We start from the raw sequence: 16,822 nt of genomic DNA on the forward strand, positions 1-16,822 counted from the left end.
TTGAAAAAATAATTTTTTTTTGTGATTTATTTAAAAAACAACAATCCAAGCGTGCAATGCCAAAGGAGCACTTGGTGATAAAATAAAAGAATTTCCAAATCATTTTGATCATGATTTGTGCAATGGAATTTTAAGAAAGAAAATTAATTATGATTGATTAAAAATTAAAAAAAAAACTATTTAATAACTTTTTTTAACGTGTAGTTTTTTGTAGTTGTCTATCTTTTTCTAAATTAAACCAACTCAAAATAAAACATTTTAAAAAATATTACCCATTTTGAAAAAAGTCTAACCAAAAATATTGCCAGAAAAAATTATTTTGCCCTTAGCATCGCTCGGAAAGTTTATTTTTTAGCGAAAGTAACTTTCATGGCATGGGTAGGTGAGATTTTAAATCCCTGCAAAGCATCTTTGGCATCGGAGGCCTGGGATTCCATCTCGAATTCAACAAATGCAATGTCATGGCGACCGGGCACTAAACGAACTTCTTTAAACCCAACAAACCTAAAGCAAAAGAAGCGTAAAATTAGAAATAAATTTAAATTTTGCCACACCTAAGGAAAACATCTATTATATCATACAAATTCTTCTTTTAAGGGCCTATTGTAGGGTATATAGGGGTCACAGCATCTCAGATGCCTGACGATGTGAAAAAAAGGCATCCACGAAGAGAGTTGTTTAACTCCGAGAGAAAGTTATCTTCTTTAAGGAGTCCAAAATACTTTTTCCGAAGTTATTTATTACTGAACAAAAGTGCTTGCTTAAAATTTTGGGTTGGGGTCCAGAATTGGGGCTCTTCGAAGATGGTTACCCATGAACAAATCTGTTACCCACACTTACCCAACCCACATCGCCTTTTCTAAAATAAAACCCTGGTCGAAATTTACCCATTTACCCACCTGTTAAAGAGCATGTTTATCATTCCTTCCTGTGTTTCTGGAGGAAGATTGTTAAGGAAGAGGATGTGGTTCAAAGGATTTTCGCTCCCATCATCTTCAAATCCTGGAGCTTGGAAAAAAAAATTGGTATATAAAAATTATTAAAAAAACATAAAAATAAATTTAGGTTGCATTTTTACCTTTATTTTGAGGTGTTGGTGCAGCAGGCGCAGCTGATTTTGCCTAAAAATATAAATTTAAAAATATGACGTTAAAATTGGTACAAAAAACAATTACAAAAATCTACTTTAAAAACTAGTATTTGCCTTTTTCGGTTCCTTTCTCTTCTTCTTTTTTTCCTTGGTTCTCTCAACATAAGTTCCTTTAATTTTAGCTATCACATCCGAGTCCTTTTTAGCATAAGACAATCTCTGTAATAGTAATCAAAATAACCAAACAATTAAATATGGTAAAAAAAAGATAGTTACTGTTCATTAATACCAGTAGCACTGTAGTGGTTAAAACACTTGGCATTACAACATGAGGTTCTGGGTTCGTTTACCATACAATACCAAAAAAATATTGGCAGCATGATGTAGTGGTCAGAACACTTCCTACACTACATGAGGTCCTGTGTTCGAGCCCAAGTGGTCTTATGCTGTAGTGCCCTTGAGTATTGCACTATAAATGGTATGCACTCCTGCTGAGCCAGCACTTAATCAGCAGCATAATTATCGGGCAATTATAATCTATAATATCCCAAACTTCCACAGGCAACTCCAGATTGGGTCGGGCTAACAGTTCTCTATGTTTAAGTCGCGTATTTGACCTTCCCACATCGGGGATAAAGATATATACAAAAAAAGTGTAAGCATTGCTGAGATGAATTCAAAAACAAAAACTTTACCATTGGTTTATCATAGAATGGAAATCCTTGCATGGCTCTAAGAGCATCAGTTGCACTATTTATTTCCTTGAAAATTACAAATGCTTGTCCTCTCATTCTTAATGTCTTTAAAGCCACAATCTCCAAGATTTGCCCAAATTGAGAGAAAATGGCATAGAGTGACTTCTTCAACTCTATGAATGTCAAAAAATATTTTTATTTTTTAAAATATTAAATAAAAAATTGAGGAAATACTGTAAAAAAAGTATGGGTCATGTATGTTGTCCGACTCTAAACAAAACAACGTTCCATTTACTATAGGAGAGAATTTAGGAGGACCGTAATCCAGACGAGATAATTTAGGAGACCTGTAGTGTAATTATGTTTTGTTTAGAACCGGACAAAATATGTGACTTAAAAGTACAAAAGCTAGTATTGTTTCTTTACAATACAAAAGCAATAGCGTTAAAAAAATAATACTTTAATACAATGGTCTTTAGAAAACTTTTTAAAATGGATTAAAATAACAAAGGTACTTTATTATATAGACTTACCTTCTTTCTTGATCTTTTCATTTAGATTGTTCGCGTAAATCGTGTGATTCGGACTTATATCCATTTTTTACCAAAAATTTTTTAAGAATAAAACCCTAATTTTTGTCTAGAAAGAAATTGTCTAACTATTACATAGAATATATAAAGAATATAGAAAAATTAAAACAAACCTTGCCTAATAAAATTGATTATATGAGTAACATTACCCATGCAAAAACCAAAATTAAATTTTTCAATAATAAACAAAAGAGAACTTTGATCACAAAAATGTAAAAATGCAATAATCAAAAAATACCTAAAAAACATTAATTTTCATTTACAAAAGAGTCCACAATTAAATATTTTAATATTCAATTTTTAAAATTCCCAACGGTGATATTAATTAAAAAGAAAAGTTGTGATAATAGGCAAGTATTTAGAATATAATTTTTTACGAAAATGTTTATTCAAAAGTTAATTTATCAGTTGGGATGTGACCAGAATCTCCTAATCCTTTAAGCGAAACTCGGCCACTAGGGCGCACACAGAGCCATGTGATGCTGGCATGTCGTAAACTTAACCTTAACCAGGCCTCTGGTGGGAGCTGGAGAGCACGCAGCACAAAATAACGAATCACGTTTCCATGACATACGATGACCTCGTACGAATCTTTTTCTTGCTCCGGAGGAGCTCGGTGGATAAAATTCCGGAATGCAGTTTCAATTCTGGCCCCATCAACAAAAAATGTCTTCGGGTCTGGGTTCCAGTGGGTGATCACAGGCTCCGGAACAATTGGAGCTCCTTCTCTGAGCAAATCTGAATTTAGGATCTCAATTTCAGAGTTTCCCAATTGTTTGTAGATCAATTCCGCCGTCTCTTGTGCTCGTACCATCGTGCTTTGAAAGAAAACTGTAATTTTCTCGTCCAATCCGAGGGACTTCAACCGCATCCCTGTGTAGATTGCTTGCTCCTTTCCGAGACTTGTGAGTTTTTTTTCTTTATCCTCTGTCATGTTTAAATGATATTGCCCATGTCGGATCAGAATAATATTTCGAGTCGCATTGGATTTTTCCTTGTTTCTTTGATCCCAGTTTGCATCCCATTTTATCGGCGAATCGTCATTTTTAAAAAGTGGTGACGCAGCGAAAACTGAATGTTTATTTTCAGAAGTGTTTATTTTTTGTTTGCAATACAACAACGCACCACTGCCTGTTATGCTGCCCAATACTATCTTAAATACCTTGGAATAATTCATTTTTTTACCCCAAACGCCTAAAATTAAATTTAACAATTTTTTTTTTTTAAAAACAAATTTATTCGTTTAAAAGTAAGTTTTCATAACAATTTTATTCTTAATGCACGCTATAGATAAAATAACTTGAGGGAAATATGAGTGTGCTTATATTATAGTTTAAACCCACGAAATATTGTATTTACTAAGCAATTAAATTAAGTTTTAAATACGATTATAGCAAACGTTCCTACGTCGTTTTTATTTTAAATAAAAAAATAAGGGAAGCATGGAAGAAGCTATGGTTGATTAGCCACTTATTTTCTCAGTTTGTCCTCACACCTTTAATATTTTTAAAACTACAAAATAAAAACGCATATATAAAACTTTAAATTGAAAATTAATAAAATAATGTTTATTAGGTTTAAAAATAATACGGAGATGATAAAATATCGTTGTTTTAATATTTCCTTTCAAACATATGAAAAAGGTGTTTTCCCTAATAAACCAAATCATAGAAATGACGTCATATTTTTAACGCCTACGTTTATAAAACTGTAAAGTAATGTTTTTTTGGTTATAATTTAAATACATGAGGTTTAATCAACCTGTAATAAAAGACCATCAGTCATTTTTAAATATTTTACTGGCATGCTTTTTAATATGAAGATTTAAAGTCTCCAATCTAAATAATAAGAAAATATTCAATATTAAATAATTTTAGAATTTTTTTAAATTGAAATGAAATAATAATATAATATATTTAAAATTAACCTTTATACACAGCCATGGAAGAATGTGATTATATGTCTGATATATTCGTTGAACAAGCCTCGAAACAAGCTACACTATCAATGTCTCGAAAACGAAAAATACCTGAAGATTTAAACAAGAAAAACATTAAAACCAAATCGAAAATTGTTATCGAAAAAGAAACAAGAGATAAGGGTTTATCGACGGCTATTTCTACTGACAATTTGGGTTTTAAATTAATGTCGAAAATGGGTTATGTCGATGGCAAGGGACTCGGAAAATCGGGTCAAGGCAGAGTTGATCCTGTTCCTATACAACTTAAATCAAACAGGGAGGGGTTAGGAAAACGAGCACATGATGAAAAACGACTCGAAATAAAGCGCAACCTTAAAAAAATACTCAACGAAAAAAAGATTAAATTTGAAAACCTACAAAGAACTGATTTTCGCTCTAGAATGAGTTTGAAATTTTCCTCGCAACAATCACAAAACGATTTATACAAAAGCCAGAAAGTGTGTCATAATTTGGATAGCAAAAACGAAATCGAATATCCAGTTTACGATTTTTTTTGGCCAGAGTACACTCTAAAAACGGAGGAAAATGATGAAGAGGAAGAGGTTGATGAAGAGGAGTATAATCTGGAGGATAAATTATCGATGTTAACTGATTATCTTCGAAAAACTTATTTTTATTGTATTTGGTGTGCTGAACAATATGCTAGTAACGCTGAGTTAGAAAATAATTGCCCTGGCGATGCTTCAAAATGTCATGATGATTTATAATACATTTTTTTTAAATAAGTTAAACTTTTAAACAATTTTTCATTAAAAAATTTTATTTATATTTTTTATTTTTTTAGGAACTTTTTTTGTGATTTAAATTAAATAAATACAGTTTTTAAGTCAAAATGAATTTGGAAAAAATGGAGAATCCCGATAAGCTGGAGTTATGCAGAAAATATTATATTGGTAAAACAAAAACTTTAAACTACAATACAATGTGAATACTAATGTTAAATTTTATAATCATTCTTTAACAGTTATAAATCCTTCTTTTAAAAAAGAGTCTTAAATTTACCTTAAATGTAGTTCTATATCAAAAAAATTCAATAAAAGTATTTTTTATTTAACATATTTTTATCTTTTAGGTGGATTTTTTGCTCTTCCATTTTTATGGTTTATTAACGCAGTTTGGTTTAGTAGAGAAGCGTTTATCAAACCTGCGTTTGAAGAACAACAACAAATGAAATCTTATGTTATTCGCTCTGCTATTGGCTCGGTAATTTGGATAATTGGAATAATTGTATGGAATGTTATTTTCCAACAGAATAGAGCGGCTTGGGGGGAAACGGGGGATGTTTTATCGTTTATTATTCCACAAGGAATACCATAAACTTATAAAATTTTTGCATCGAGTTGTTGACCATTTTTTTGTATTTTTGAAATGTTCTTACACAGTTTCATTTATTATAAAATTTGTTATTTTAATGTACTAAGAATTTTTTGTTTTTAATTTTTGTTGTTATTAACTTTAAATCATTAAACTGTAATTCAAGATCTTACTTTTTGTTGGGCCTATTTATTAAAACAGTTTTAAAATTCTTATTGTTATGTATGGTAATAAAAAGTATTTTATAGTAACTGATTTTATTTGTGAATCATTTTTTCTTTTAAATATTACATTGTGTATTAAATATCTCATTTCATTTAAGTAATAATAAATAAAAACTTTTCAAGAAGAAAAATCATTATTTTCATGGATATAGGGGAAAAAGAGTACTTAAGATATATTATATAGTATATTAATAGAATTAAAAATTTATGCAAAAACTTGGCGTTTAAACCCGCAATTAAGTTATTTAAAATAGATTCTAAAACTACTGGCACAACATATTGCGCGGCGTTTGAAACGGGGTTATAACTCCAATTTATCAACATGGTTGCCAAGGACTCTTTCTGCCAATTCACTTTCGTAAACTTGATATTTAAATTGATTTAACTTATATAACCTACGCGTAGATATTACAAATAGTATTAATAACTATTAAACTGGTTAAATCTAATTTTAAATACTACATTAAGCTGTTAAAATTAGTCAAAAATACTAATTTTAATCTTAACCTTATTTAAAGCTTAATATAATAAAAAAAAGCTTAATATAAAATAAACTAGTTGTGTATAAAAAAGGACACTTGCTTGGCTTAACTACATAAGGTCCTGGGTTCGATCTCCACTGTTTCTATTTTGCAGTACTTTAAAGTAACACGTTTTTATATTAAACATAATATCTAGTTTTCTTTCTTTATAGAAACTGCCTAGACTTTAAAGACAAATTAACTATGCATTCTTTACATAAAACTTAACAAAACTACAGTCATGACTAGTCTGCCTCCTGTAATGGATGTAAATATCGACACAGAAGAAAATCGGCAACTACTTGAAGCAATACAACAAGAAGAACATCCTGATTTAGAAAGTTTTCCTGCTATATTACCCCCTCAAGTGAGGGATGCGATCGAAAATGAGGTTGGGTCTAATGATGGTGCAGACAGTGGTATGTTTACAATTCGTTTTTATATGTCTATTTAGACTACAGTTCACTGTTTAATACAATACCTTGTATACAGTATAGTATTATTTGTAATGTACTAAAAGTCTAACTATACCTTACAATGAACAGCGTGGTGTAGTGGAAGGAAAACTTGCTACACCACATGAGGTTGTTGGTTTAATCCCCACTGCTCTCATGCTGTAGCGCCCTTGAGTAAGGCGCTATAAACGGTATAAACTCCTGCTGAGCCAGCACATAATCAGCAGCATAATTATTGGGCAATTGTAATCTATAATATTTAAAACTGCCGCAGGCAACTCGAGACTGTGTCGGGGTAACAGTTGTTACTGTATGTTTAGGTCGCGCATTCAACCTTCCCACATCAATGAAAAAGATATATATATATATATACATACAAAAAAAAATAACTAAAAACTGCAATATCATCTAATTTATTTTGTTACTAAACTATTATATGCTTTTTGTTAAAATATATATATATATATATGATTAAAATATATATTTTTTATGTAGGTATTGATGTAAAACATGAAGTTAACAATTCGCCAACTAAAGGATTAAATGAATTTATTCGATCCAATCAAAATGTTAAAACAACTTACAGGGTAAATATTAACTAAATAGTATAGCTATAAAAACATTTAATAATTTAACCAACAAATTCAATAACCTATAAGACCCCAAAACAGGTTATGTATCACACATTAATAAAAATTCTATTTCTAAAAAATTAGAAGGCTTTAATAATTGTATTGAAGAAATGTTTTTTTGTAGTTTAAAGTATGAGTAATTATATGCCAAAAGAATATAGATAAAAAGGTATTCATTTTTTAGGGAAGTAGTTATAAACCGAAATCTCCTTGTTTTCATCAAGACCCAAACTACACAAGATGGATAGCTTCAAGGTAACTTAAACCTTATGTAATTTAAATATTGACAAACCAATTCAAACTTCAAGGTTAAAGCTGTCTTGTTTAAAAAACTACAACTATTAATATACACCATTTTTCAAAATTTACCAAACTTAATTTAAATATAAGAAAGATAGTTTTCTAATAAATATTTTTTTTATTTTAGACAATCGAATGAAAATCAAAGGGTCATGAGAATGGCTACTGTATCAGCCAGGTTAGTCTTCAAAATGAATTAAATACAATTTCTTAACATCAAAATTTAACTGAATATTTTAAACAAGTATAAATTAACAACTACAAAAAATATATCTTGATTTTAGAACCACCGATTTCAAAGTGTAATCATTTGTTTTTAAATCTGTAATTTTATAATTTGATAATTATATTTACAGACATAGAATGTACAATAGAAGACCTAGTTCTTTATTAAGTTATGGATATGCAAAATCACCCCCAAAGCTATTAAGTAAGTAATAACCATTATTGTTTCCACTTAAAATAAATTTAAGGTCGAGCTTTAAGCAGAAAGTATTATAAATTTTAAAATGATATATCATTATACCAGTATTATAAATAAACTTTAGCTTGGACCCTCAACACAGTCCTAACTTTTAAAAATTAAATAATTTATCTCTAGCTTGGCATGATGCAATGGAAAGTCGACCCCCACTAAGAATTGACATGTCTGGCCCCACACCCACCACTTACTCACCCCGAAATAAACCCCTTTACGAAACTAATGCCCCAGCTTTCTCATTTGGCAAAAAGGAAGCAGAAAAGGGTAAAAAAAAAATTTAAATCGTAAAATTAACAAAAATTTATTCTACTTTGACAATTTATTTTTAATAGAGGGTAGTGGTCAGAAAGCTTGGTCAAAATTATGGTTCCGATCTCACAGCCCTTTCACTCACAAAACCAACTTTGAGTTAAGATGGCCATCTGCTTCACTATACGAACAAAAATCAACGCTTGGGCCTAAACAAATCTGCAGACCTGAGTTTCCTAGCCATAGTATCGGTAAATTCATTTTCCTTACTAATAAGACTAAAAATACTGGCTAAACCAAAGTATTTTTATTTAAATAGGAATTAGACACAACCTAGAAATGGTTCCTAAGTTCAAGGAAGGCATACCAGCTTCAAACCAATATGAACCGGAAATAGCTACAAGACTTATTATGAGAAGGTCACCAGCTTTTACAATGGCTTGCAAATTGCCCAACAAAATTTGGTCAAAATCATGTAAGTATTCAAATTTAAAAATATTATATTTTTTTTGTTCAAAAATTTTTGATATTTTTTTAGTAAATGTTCCAGCACCTGATATGTACAATCCTAGATTGGCCACAAGAAATGTAAAACCTTCTCATCCAGCTTTTACGATGTGCGTCGAAAGAAGATTTAAAAGGCATGATATTGGACCATTCGCTACTTTGTAAATTATTTATGCATGAAAAAAAAATTGAAAGCCAATTCAGTAGGTTGTAGTTTTTTTTCTAAATTTGATACCTAACCATTTTGTATAAATTATTTATTTTAGCACACTGTCTTTTGTATTTAACGTAAAAATTGCCAACAAAGTGATTATTGCGACTGATATTAATATTTGCCATTGCCTTTTTTTTTCACTGTGAATATCAGATTAACTTTTTTGAGATTAAAAAAATGCCAAAAACTAGTGTTATGCACTTTAGATATTGTTACTGTTCCTTTTTTAGAAATTTTTATAATAAAGACTTGTTTTAATATAACATTTTGTTTGGTTTTAGATGTTTTTAGTAGATTTAAACAAGCTTTAGATTCGAAAAAATTTCACAAACTTAAAAATCAACATCGTATTTTATTAACGAAAAATTATTTACCAAAAATGCAGAACTGAAGCATTACAAATATGATTTAAAAGGTGTTTTTTATTTGGATAAAATCTAAGAATGTCCAATTTAAACTACATGAATGCAAAACTGAATTGGAGTTTTTTTTTATATCTCAACGCCCTTCAACTAGAAACAAAAAATCAAGTTTTTAGAAAATTTTAAAGTCTGGTTTTTACAAAAATTATAAAAAAAAACTTACTGTAAACGGAGATGTCGATTTCATCTGGTAGTTCAGAGACGTTGACCTCAAATCTGTTCTGGACATCATTTAAGGTTTTAGCGTCGCCCTCATCCGATACAAATGTGATAGCTAACCCCTTAGTACCAAAACGACCAGCTCTTGCTACCTAGTTAGTGTAATTAGAAATAAATTTAAGAACTTATACTAAAAAAGTTTTTAGTGGTATACGAAGGGTATTAAAGTACTTAAATTCAGAAATTTTTTTCAATTTCTTCAAGAAATGTTAATGATGTTTACATAACACTTTATTAATATCTGAATGCTCTTAAAATAAATACGCAATTTATAATCGCATAGACAGTGATATAATATAGCCTAGGCCAAATTAACATAAACCACGAATATCTGTTTTAATAGAAAAGATAAACAGTATAGATATCATAGGAAAAATTACCCTGTGTAAGTAGGTGTCAGAGTCTTCCGGCATGTCATAATTAAACACAATGTTGACTCTTTCAATATCCATCCCTCTTCCAAACAAGTTGGTGGCTACAAGAATTCTCTTGTCAAAGTTCTAAAAATAATTAAACAAGTGAAGTGTTAAAATCAATTCAAATTAACTCTATGTTCGACATGATGAACTGGCAGCGTGGTGTAGTGGTAAGAACACTTGCTACACCACACATGAGGTCATGGGTTCAATCCCTACCGATCTCATGCTGGAGCACCCTTAAGGCGATATAAACGAAATGAACTCCTGCTGAGCCAATACTTAATCAGAAGCATAATTATCGGGCAATTATAATCTATAACATCCCAAACTGCCACAGGCAACTTGTGACTGGGTCAGAGTAGCTGATGTTACTCTATGTTTAGGTCGCGCATTCGACTTTCCCACATTGAGAATAAAGATATATAAATCTAAGTGTTTTATACCTTATATAAATCTAAGTGTTTTATACCTTGAATTGTTGGTATCTGCTGAGCCGTTCTTCCTGGTTCATGGCACGATGAATATCAATTGCTGGAAAGTTTTGTTCTTTGAGAAGTTGGGCCAAAGCAACACATCTCTGAACTGACTTTACAAATATCACAACCTAAAAATGAAACAAAATTTAAGTCTTACAGTGTCACATTACATAAGAATATGAAAATAAAAAAAACTATTTTTTTCAGTAAAAATCTAAGATATTAGTTTTAAAATTATAAAATAAAAAAAATGAAAACAGTGGGAATCGAACCCATGGCCCTTTGGTCATAAAAAAACCTAAAAATTGGAAATATAATCACCTGGTTAAACTCCAAGGCATCGAGAAGATCGAAGAGTTTTCTGTTTTTCTCGTTGTCCTTAAGTTTAACATAATGTTGTTGTAGACCATGAAGAGTCAACTTGGCTTCGTCGTCCACATAGACCTCCATAGGCTGAAATAAATTCGTTAATTTGCTAAAATTCATAATAAAATTAAAAAAAAAAATTTTAACAAGAAAGTGCCTCAGAAATACCACTTTTCTCAACATAATAAATATTAAGAACACGTCAAAATATTCTAATCATTGGCATTTATGATTAAAAAAAAACTTAAAATAAAAGGTTTAAGTTATTGATGTTAGTTTAGGTTAGTCGACTACTAGATAGCAGCAGATTCTTCTTAAGAAGATCTTTGAATTTCCATCAATATTCAGAAACTCTATTTTCAAGCAGACCTCATTCCGAAATTCCAATTTTTGTGGGTAAAAAAAATGATGGTTTGTGTTTTTTGGAAAACGGTGAAAATTAATTGGGTGAAATGTGGATCATTTTTGGGAAAATAAGGGTAAATAAGTTGGGTTAAAAATACAGTGCGGGAAATGCACTTAAGAAATTTTGTGGGTAAGTGGGTGTTTTTTTAGAATGGGTAAATAGGTTTTTAAATTGATAGACAAACTGTTTAGTAAAAAAGTAAGAAAAAATCTTAAACTTTGCTGCAAATTGGGTGTAAGAAAAAAGAAATAGCTTTTTTAAAAGACAGATTTTTCACGTTTTGACAACTTCGGACCCCCCTGGCCAACATAAAAGTTCGAAATTTTTGCCCCAAATTTGCCTAGTGACCCCCCTTGGATATCAAACAAGCGAAAACTTGGAGAAAAAACTAAGTCGTGGTGAGATAATTACATCTTGCATAAACTTCTTGCAGACAGGGCGAATATCGTTGCTTAAAGTGGCACTAAACATCATGACTTGCTTCTCGTGAGGAGTAAGACGGAAAATATCTTGAACGTCACGTCTCATATCTAAAAAAATTGTAAATTTGATTTATTTTTAAATTTGTACGAAACCAATAAATATATAATACTATTAACACAAGGCAGTTTATGGGCCTTTAAAATCAAAAAATATCAATTGTTGTGTGCAGGTAGATACCCCAAAAAAATATAAAGTGCAAATGCAATACTACAGTTATAATTAAACCTATAGTATGCACTAAATTTGTAAAAATGAATAATTAAAAACAAAAAAATTAAGTTTTTAGTGGTGTGGTGAACAAGTGGCGTCACACTACAAACCGAAAGGTTTCGGGTTCGAGCCGCACTAGCGCCACACTATTCTTTCTTAAGCCCAGCGTTTGCTAATAGCCCAGACATGTCCTCACCCGATAAAAATATCAAAAACCTATCCCCTTATAGATATTTGAAAAAAAAAATTAATTTTTTTAACTCTACTTACCTAACTGCTCCAACATTTTGTCGCATTCGTCCAAAATAAAATGTTTGATGTTCTTCAAATTTAAAGATTTGTTGCGGATAAGTGCAAGTAATCTACCAGGGGTTCCAACCACGATGTGTGGACAATTTGTCTTCAAAGTGTTTTGGTCTTTCGTTATGGGAAGACCACCAAAAAACACAGCTGCCTAAAGTAAAAAACATAATTTTTAAATTTTAAAAAGTTTTTTTTTTAATTTAACTAAACGTACCTCCACAAAAGGTAAATATTTTTATTAAATTTTAACAATTATATTCTGTAGGAATACCATTAACAAAATAACATTACCAAAGATCTATGACCAAAATGTTTCTTAAAAATTTTGATATATTTTTTACCTTAATAGTTGACATGTATTTAGAAAACCTCTCATATTCTTTACTAATCTGAAAAGCAAGTTCTCTGGTGTGACACATCACTAATACTGAGACCTGAAAAAAACAGAAAGAATTGCAATTATAAAATTTAAACAAAGTAAAAAAAGGGGAAAATATATAAAACACAGATTGGTTTATATAAGCTTTTTATTACTAACATTTAAGATTTTTGAATAAAACAATTTAAGTATTAATATATTACAATTTTAAAATGTTAAAAAAATAACATCAAGATGCCAGAAATACTAATAGGCGATAGTTTCCAAATTAGGAAAAATTTAAATCAAAAATTGACATTTTTAAATTTAATAAACAGTTGTACCTGTCCATCTACTGGTTCCAGTTGCTGTAAAGTAGCAAGGACAAACACAGCAGTTTTCCCCATACCAGACTTAGCTTGACACAACACATCCATGCCCAATACAGCTTGGGGGATGCATTCATTTTGAACTAAAAATAACAATAAAATCTTGTTAAAAAAATAAAAAAGGGAGTCTTAGAAATTTTACTAGAATAATTTAAATTTAACTGAAACATTTTTGAAGAGAAAATTAAAGTTTTTATGTTTTGTAAAACATTTATACGACTGACTAAACAATAAAATATGTTCAACAGCGGCAAAACATTTTTAATTTTTTCTACGAGATATTTAGCACTCAGCAAGCACAAAATCTAAGCTTAAAAGTGACTCTAACCTCGATTTTAAAATCAAATTTTTCTTCAAAATTAAAATCTTAAAAAGATAACAAAAATACCCATTTTATAAATAACAGAATTAATTACAACATTTTGATATAAAAATATATCTAGACCAGTCTAGAATTGAGGGTAGTTTTCGATGAGATCTCGTGTGTGCAATCAGAAAAAAGAGCTTCGCCGTGCGAGCATTCAAATTTTTAGTCTCCGTGTGCACATTTGATTTATGATGCATATTTACGTGAATTTTTTAGACACCGGGCGTGGATTTTTTTAAACGAAAAAAATCTCGTGTGTTCACACTGCCCTATTTTACAGACTGGTATATAGACAATAAAACACCAAAAAATACAATTTTTTAAAAATAAAATTGTAAAATTACTAAAAAAATTATATACAGAAAATATAAGAATACAAAAATAAAATTAAGTTTACCTTCTGACGGATGCTCAAAACCACAATCAACAATTGCTCTCAACAATTCGGGTTTCAACAAAAAATCTCTGAACCCAGAACTGTGGATCGAAACGTACGTTCCTTTAACGTCCTTTTTTTCCTTCTTGTCGGCCGCTAATTCAGTTTGTTCCTCAACTTCGTCATAATCTAATAATTCATTTTCTTCTGCGTCTGCCATTTTGGAATTTTTGAAATATCTAAGAAAAAATATTTTATTTTTTAAAATCTTATTTTTACATTAATAATTTGACAAGAAGTAAACGCATTACATTTAAAATTGTTCAACAAACAAAATTTAAACCTCCATCAATTTTAGCGATCTAATATTAAAAACTGTTTAAGTAAATTAACAACAACAAAAAAACACTTCAAAATTTTCAAACATACTTTATTTAGGTTTACGCTTAAAAAACGTAAAAAAACTGACTAAATATCCATTAAATAACTATATTTTAAATGTTTTTATCTACAAACAAAATAAATATAACTGCAATACAATTTTTAACGTTAAACTTACTTGATTTAAGTAGATAAAAACAATTTGAAAAAGCCAAACTTCGTTAAAATAAAACCGCGTTGTGAGAAAAACTCTTCAGAACGTGACGTCAGACCCGACATCCGGGTTCGGCTTTGTTTGTCACGTGATATTTGAATTTCGAGTGGCGATAGAAATATTGTAATATTTTTATATTATAAATAGCTAGATTTTGTTGACTTACAATATTAAAAAACAATAAATATTAACAAAAAAATATTTGAATTATTTTACACAAGTTTTTTTTGAATGTACACCACATCAAAATTCAATATTTAAAATTTTTTTTAGTAGAAAGGTTGACCAAATTAATAATTTGATTGACTAGAAAATGCTAGAAATAGCCAGAGCGGAAGTTAAGTAAGGTTTTAAGCGTCAAAATTTGCCGTATTTGAGCGATAACCAACTATCAAAAGGGCATAAATTATTTAACTTGTCTTGCATACAGGAAGCCTTACACGGTAACCTAATCATTAGTCGCCAGTCAAATCAAGTGATTTGCCTGAGCGCCCATGCGAAAAAACGGGTAAAACCACAAAGATTTGGCAGTTTTTTTGCTTATTAGGAGTGAATAACAAAACAACAGTTTAGCAAATCTATTTAGCTGGCAAGATGGGGGAAAAATCAAGTAAATTGAAGCCGCATGCAGTTGCTGATTTAATGCGAATGACAGATTTTAACGATCAAGAACTGATCGAATGGTATCACGAATTTAGAGAGGTAAGTAATAGACTAACTTAACAAGTTAAATGTTAACCAAAACTGCCCTAATAACAAGTAAATAGTGCTACGAAACATGCTGGTTTAGTAATATTGGGAAGCTTATGAAAAAATTGTTAGATATTGCCGCTGGCTTATAGACCCATAACCAATAGCGCATATCAAAATATAAATAGTACAACAATTAAATTGCAAAACTAAAACATAAAAATATTGTGGTTCTTTTTATTTTAAATTTATAAAAGCAAAAAATAATTTAAACTGGCATCAAATCTCTAAAATTAAAATGCATTTTACATGACAATATAAAGTTATGTTAATTTTGTCGTTCTTTGTACGAAAATGAAAGTGTATAGTTACAGTAATATCCTAATGAATTTTTTATTAGAAAACGAATTCGAGATATCTACGAAAAGAAGAATTTATTATGATGTTCTCAGAATATTTTCCGAACAGTGACGTCACTGCTTTTGCCGATCACGTGTTTAGAACCTATGACGTCAACAAAGACGGTAAAAAAATTAAATTTATTTTTTTTCTGTTGTATTATTTGAAATTACAAAATATTACATTTTTAGGTCTTCTTAATTTTCGTGAATTTGTTATCGGTTTATCGTTAACAGCAAAAGGCAAATTTGACGACAAACTCTACTGGGCCTTTAATTTATATGATGTCGATGGAAATGGGTATATAACTAAATGCGAAATGGGAGAAATTATAAAGGTACTCGGGTTTTTATATTTTAAAATAACAAGATTTTTTAAAGGTACTTTTTGGTAAGCACTTTTTATTATTTTTAGGCAATGCACGCGATTTGTTTTGATTGTGGATTTAAAGACATTTGCAAGGAAGCTTTTAAAACATTAGACACCAACAAAGACGGTGAGTTTCTTTAAAAAAAATAAAAATAGGCACTAAGAGACAAAAAGGTAAGTATTGTGAAAGCGATATGACGTCATGAGAAATATTTTGATTGACAGGTAAAGTCTCGTGGGCGGAGTTTCGAAAAGGTTTGCAAGAAAACACGGAATTACTGGAGATCATTCAAAAAACAATATCACGGGAAAATTAAACAAAAATGCTTTTTTACGCAGTTTTTTTCTATAAAATTGTATTCCTTTATGCAGCTTAAATATTTACCAACCGTACAAGGCCAAAAAACAAAATATATTTAGTTAGGACTAGGTTTAAAAAAAGATCCGTTACCGTTTGAATCTTATAATTTTCCTATTTTTTAAAAAACTTAAGCCATATTTTGCAAAAAAATGTTTTGAGTATATTTTAAAATAAAAAAGTTTTCTTTAAAATTTGTTTTTTTTTAGAATTTTTATTTTCTAAATTTTATGGATCGTCTATTTAAAATGTCAAATGTTAGTTTTTTCGATTTTATTTGATTTTTAGCCAGTCAAATTTTTACACAAACAACACAGACAAAAAATTCGATTAAAAAAAAAAACAATTTAGAAATTTAAGAACT

General features: G+C 29.8%; 7 protein-coding genes across 7 annotated transcripts; 4 read left to right on the plus strand and 3 right to left on the minus strand.

Annotated features, from left to right (window-relative positions):
• Positions 1-23: 23 nt before the first annotated feature.
• Positions 24-2,436, minus strand: LOC145751255 (U1 small nuclear ribonucleoprotein A-like). Its single transcript, XM_082567360.1, has 6 exons — positions 2,319-2,436; positions 1,786-1,958; positions 1,205-1,309; positions 1,079-1,121; positions 900-1,008; positions 24-504 (listed from the first exon to the last, which is right to left on the minus strand). The coding sequence occupies exons 1-6, from the start codon at positions 2,380-2,382 to the stop codon at positions 345-347; spliced, it is 654 nt and encodes a 217-aa protein (XP_082423486.1). The 5' UTR covers positions 2,383-2,436; the 3' UTR covers positions 24-344.
• LOC145751253 (serine/threonine-protein phosphatase PGAM5, mitochondrial-like) lies at positions 2,426-3,647 on the minus strand. The gene has a single exon (XM_082567358.1). The coding sequence runs from the start codon at positions 3,550-3,552 to the stop codon at positions 2,761-2,763; it is 792 nt and encodes a 263-aa protein (XP_082423484.1). The 5' UTR covers positions 3,553-3,647; the 3' UTR covers positions 2,426-2,760.
• A 484-nt stretch (positions 3,648-4,131) lies between these two features.
• LOC145751254 (G patch domain-containing protein 11-like) lies at positions 4,132-5,184 on the plus strand. Its single transcript, XM_082567359.1, has one exon. It carries the CDS (start codon positions 4,317-4,319, stop codon positions 5,061-5,063), a length of 747 nt encoding a protein of 248 aa, XP_082423485.1. The 5' UTR covers positions 4,132-4,316; the 3' UTR covers positions 5,064-5,184.
• LOC145751256 (gamma-secretase subunit PEN-2-like) lies at positions 5,120-6,017 on the plus strand. Its single transcript, XM_082567362.1, has 2 exons — positions 5,120-5,249; positions 5,429-6,017. The coding sequence occupies exons 1-2, from the start codon at positions 5,189-5,191 to the stop codon at positions 5,671-5,673; spliced, it is 306 nt and encodes a 101-aa protein (XP_082423488.1). The 5' UTR covers positions 5,120-5,188; the 3' UTR covers positions 5,674-6,017.
• A 575-nt stretch (positions 6,018-6,592) lies between these two features.
• LOC145750504 (protein STPG3-like) lies at positions 6,593-9,506 on the plus strand. Its single transcript, XM_082566556.1, has 9 exons — positions 6,593-6,834; positions 7,366-7,457; positions 7,687-7,757; positions 7,930-7,980; positions 8,159-8,232; positions 8,404-8,547; positions 8,616-8,783; positions 8,852-9,007; positions 9,071-9,506. Exons 1-9 carry the CDS (start codon positions 6,657-6,659, stop codon positions 9,202-9,204), a joined length of 1,068 nt encoding a protein of 355 aa, XP_082422682.1. The 5' UTR covers positions 6,593-6,656; the 3' UTR covers positions 9,205-9,506.
• Positions 9,507-9,585: 79 nt separating this feature from the next.
• LOC145751393 (spliceosome RNA helicase DDX39B) lies at positions 9,586-14,703 on the minus strand. The gene is made up of 11 exons (XM_082567525.1): positions 14,607-14,703; positions 14,069-14,286; positions 13,260-13,387; positions 12,899-12,991; positions 12,525-12,708; positions 11,973-12,091; positions 11,111-11,242; positions 10,783-10,917; positions 10,275-10,394; positions 9,839-9,986; positions 9,586-9,765 (listed from the first exon to the last, which is right to left on the minus strand). Exons 2-11 carry the CDS (start codon positions 14,265-14,267, stop codon positions 9,752-9,754), a joined length of 1,272 nt encoding a protein of 423 aa, XP_082423651.1. The 5' UTR covers positions 14,268-14,286; positions 14,607-14,703; the 3' UTR covers positions 9,586-9,751.
• A 494-nt stretch (positions 14,704-15,197) lies between these two features.
• On the plus strand, positions 15,198-16,646 carry LOC145750640 (neurocalcin-delta-like). Its single transcript, XM_082566716.1, has 5 exons — positions 15,198-15,344; positions 15,733-15,856; positions 15,923-16,068; positions 16,146-16,227; positions 16,326-16,646. Exons 1-5 carry the CDS (start codon positions 15,237-15,239, stop codon positions 16,415-16,417), a joined length of 552 nt encoding a protein of 183 aa, XP_082422842.1. The 5' UTR covers positions 15,198-15,236; the 3' UTR covers positions 16,418-16,646.
• Positions 16,647-16,822: the final 176 nt, after the last annotated feature.

Source organism: Corella eumyota, chromosome 4 (genome assembly GCF_963082875.1).
Source record: "Corella eumyota chromosome 4, kaCorEumy4.1, whole genome shotgun sequence".
NCBI classification, from domain to species: Eukaryota; Metazoa; Chordata; class Ascidiacea; order Phlebobranchia; family Corellidae; genus Corella; species Corella eumyota.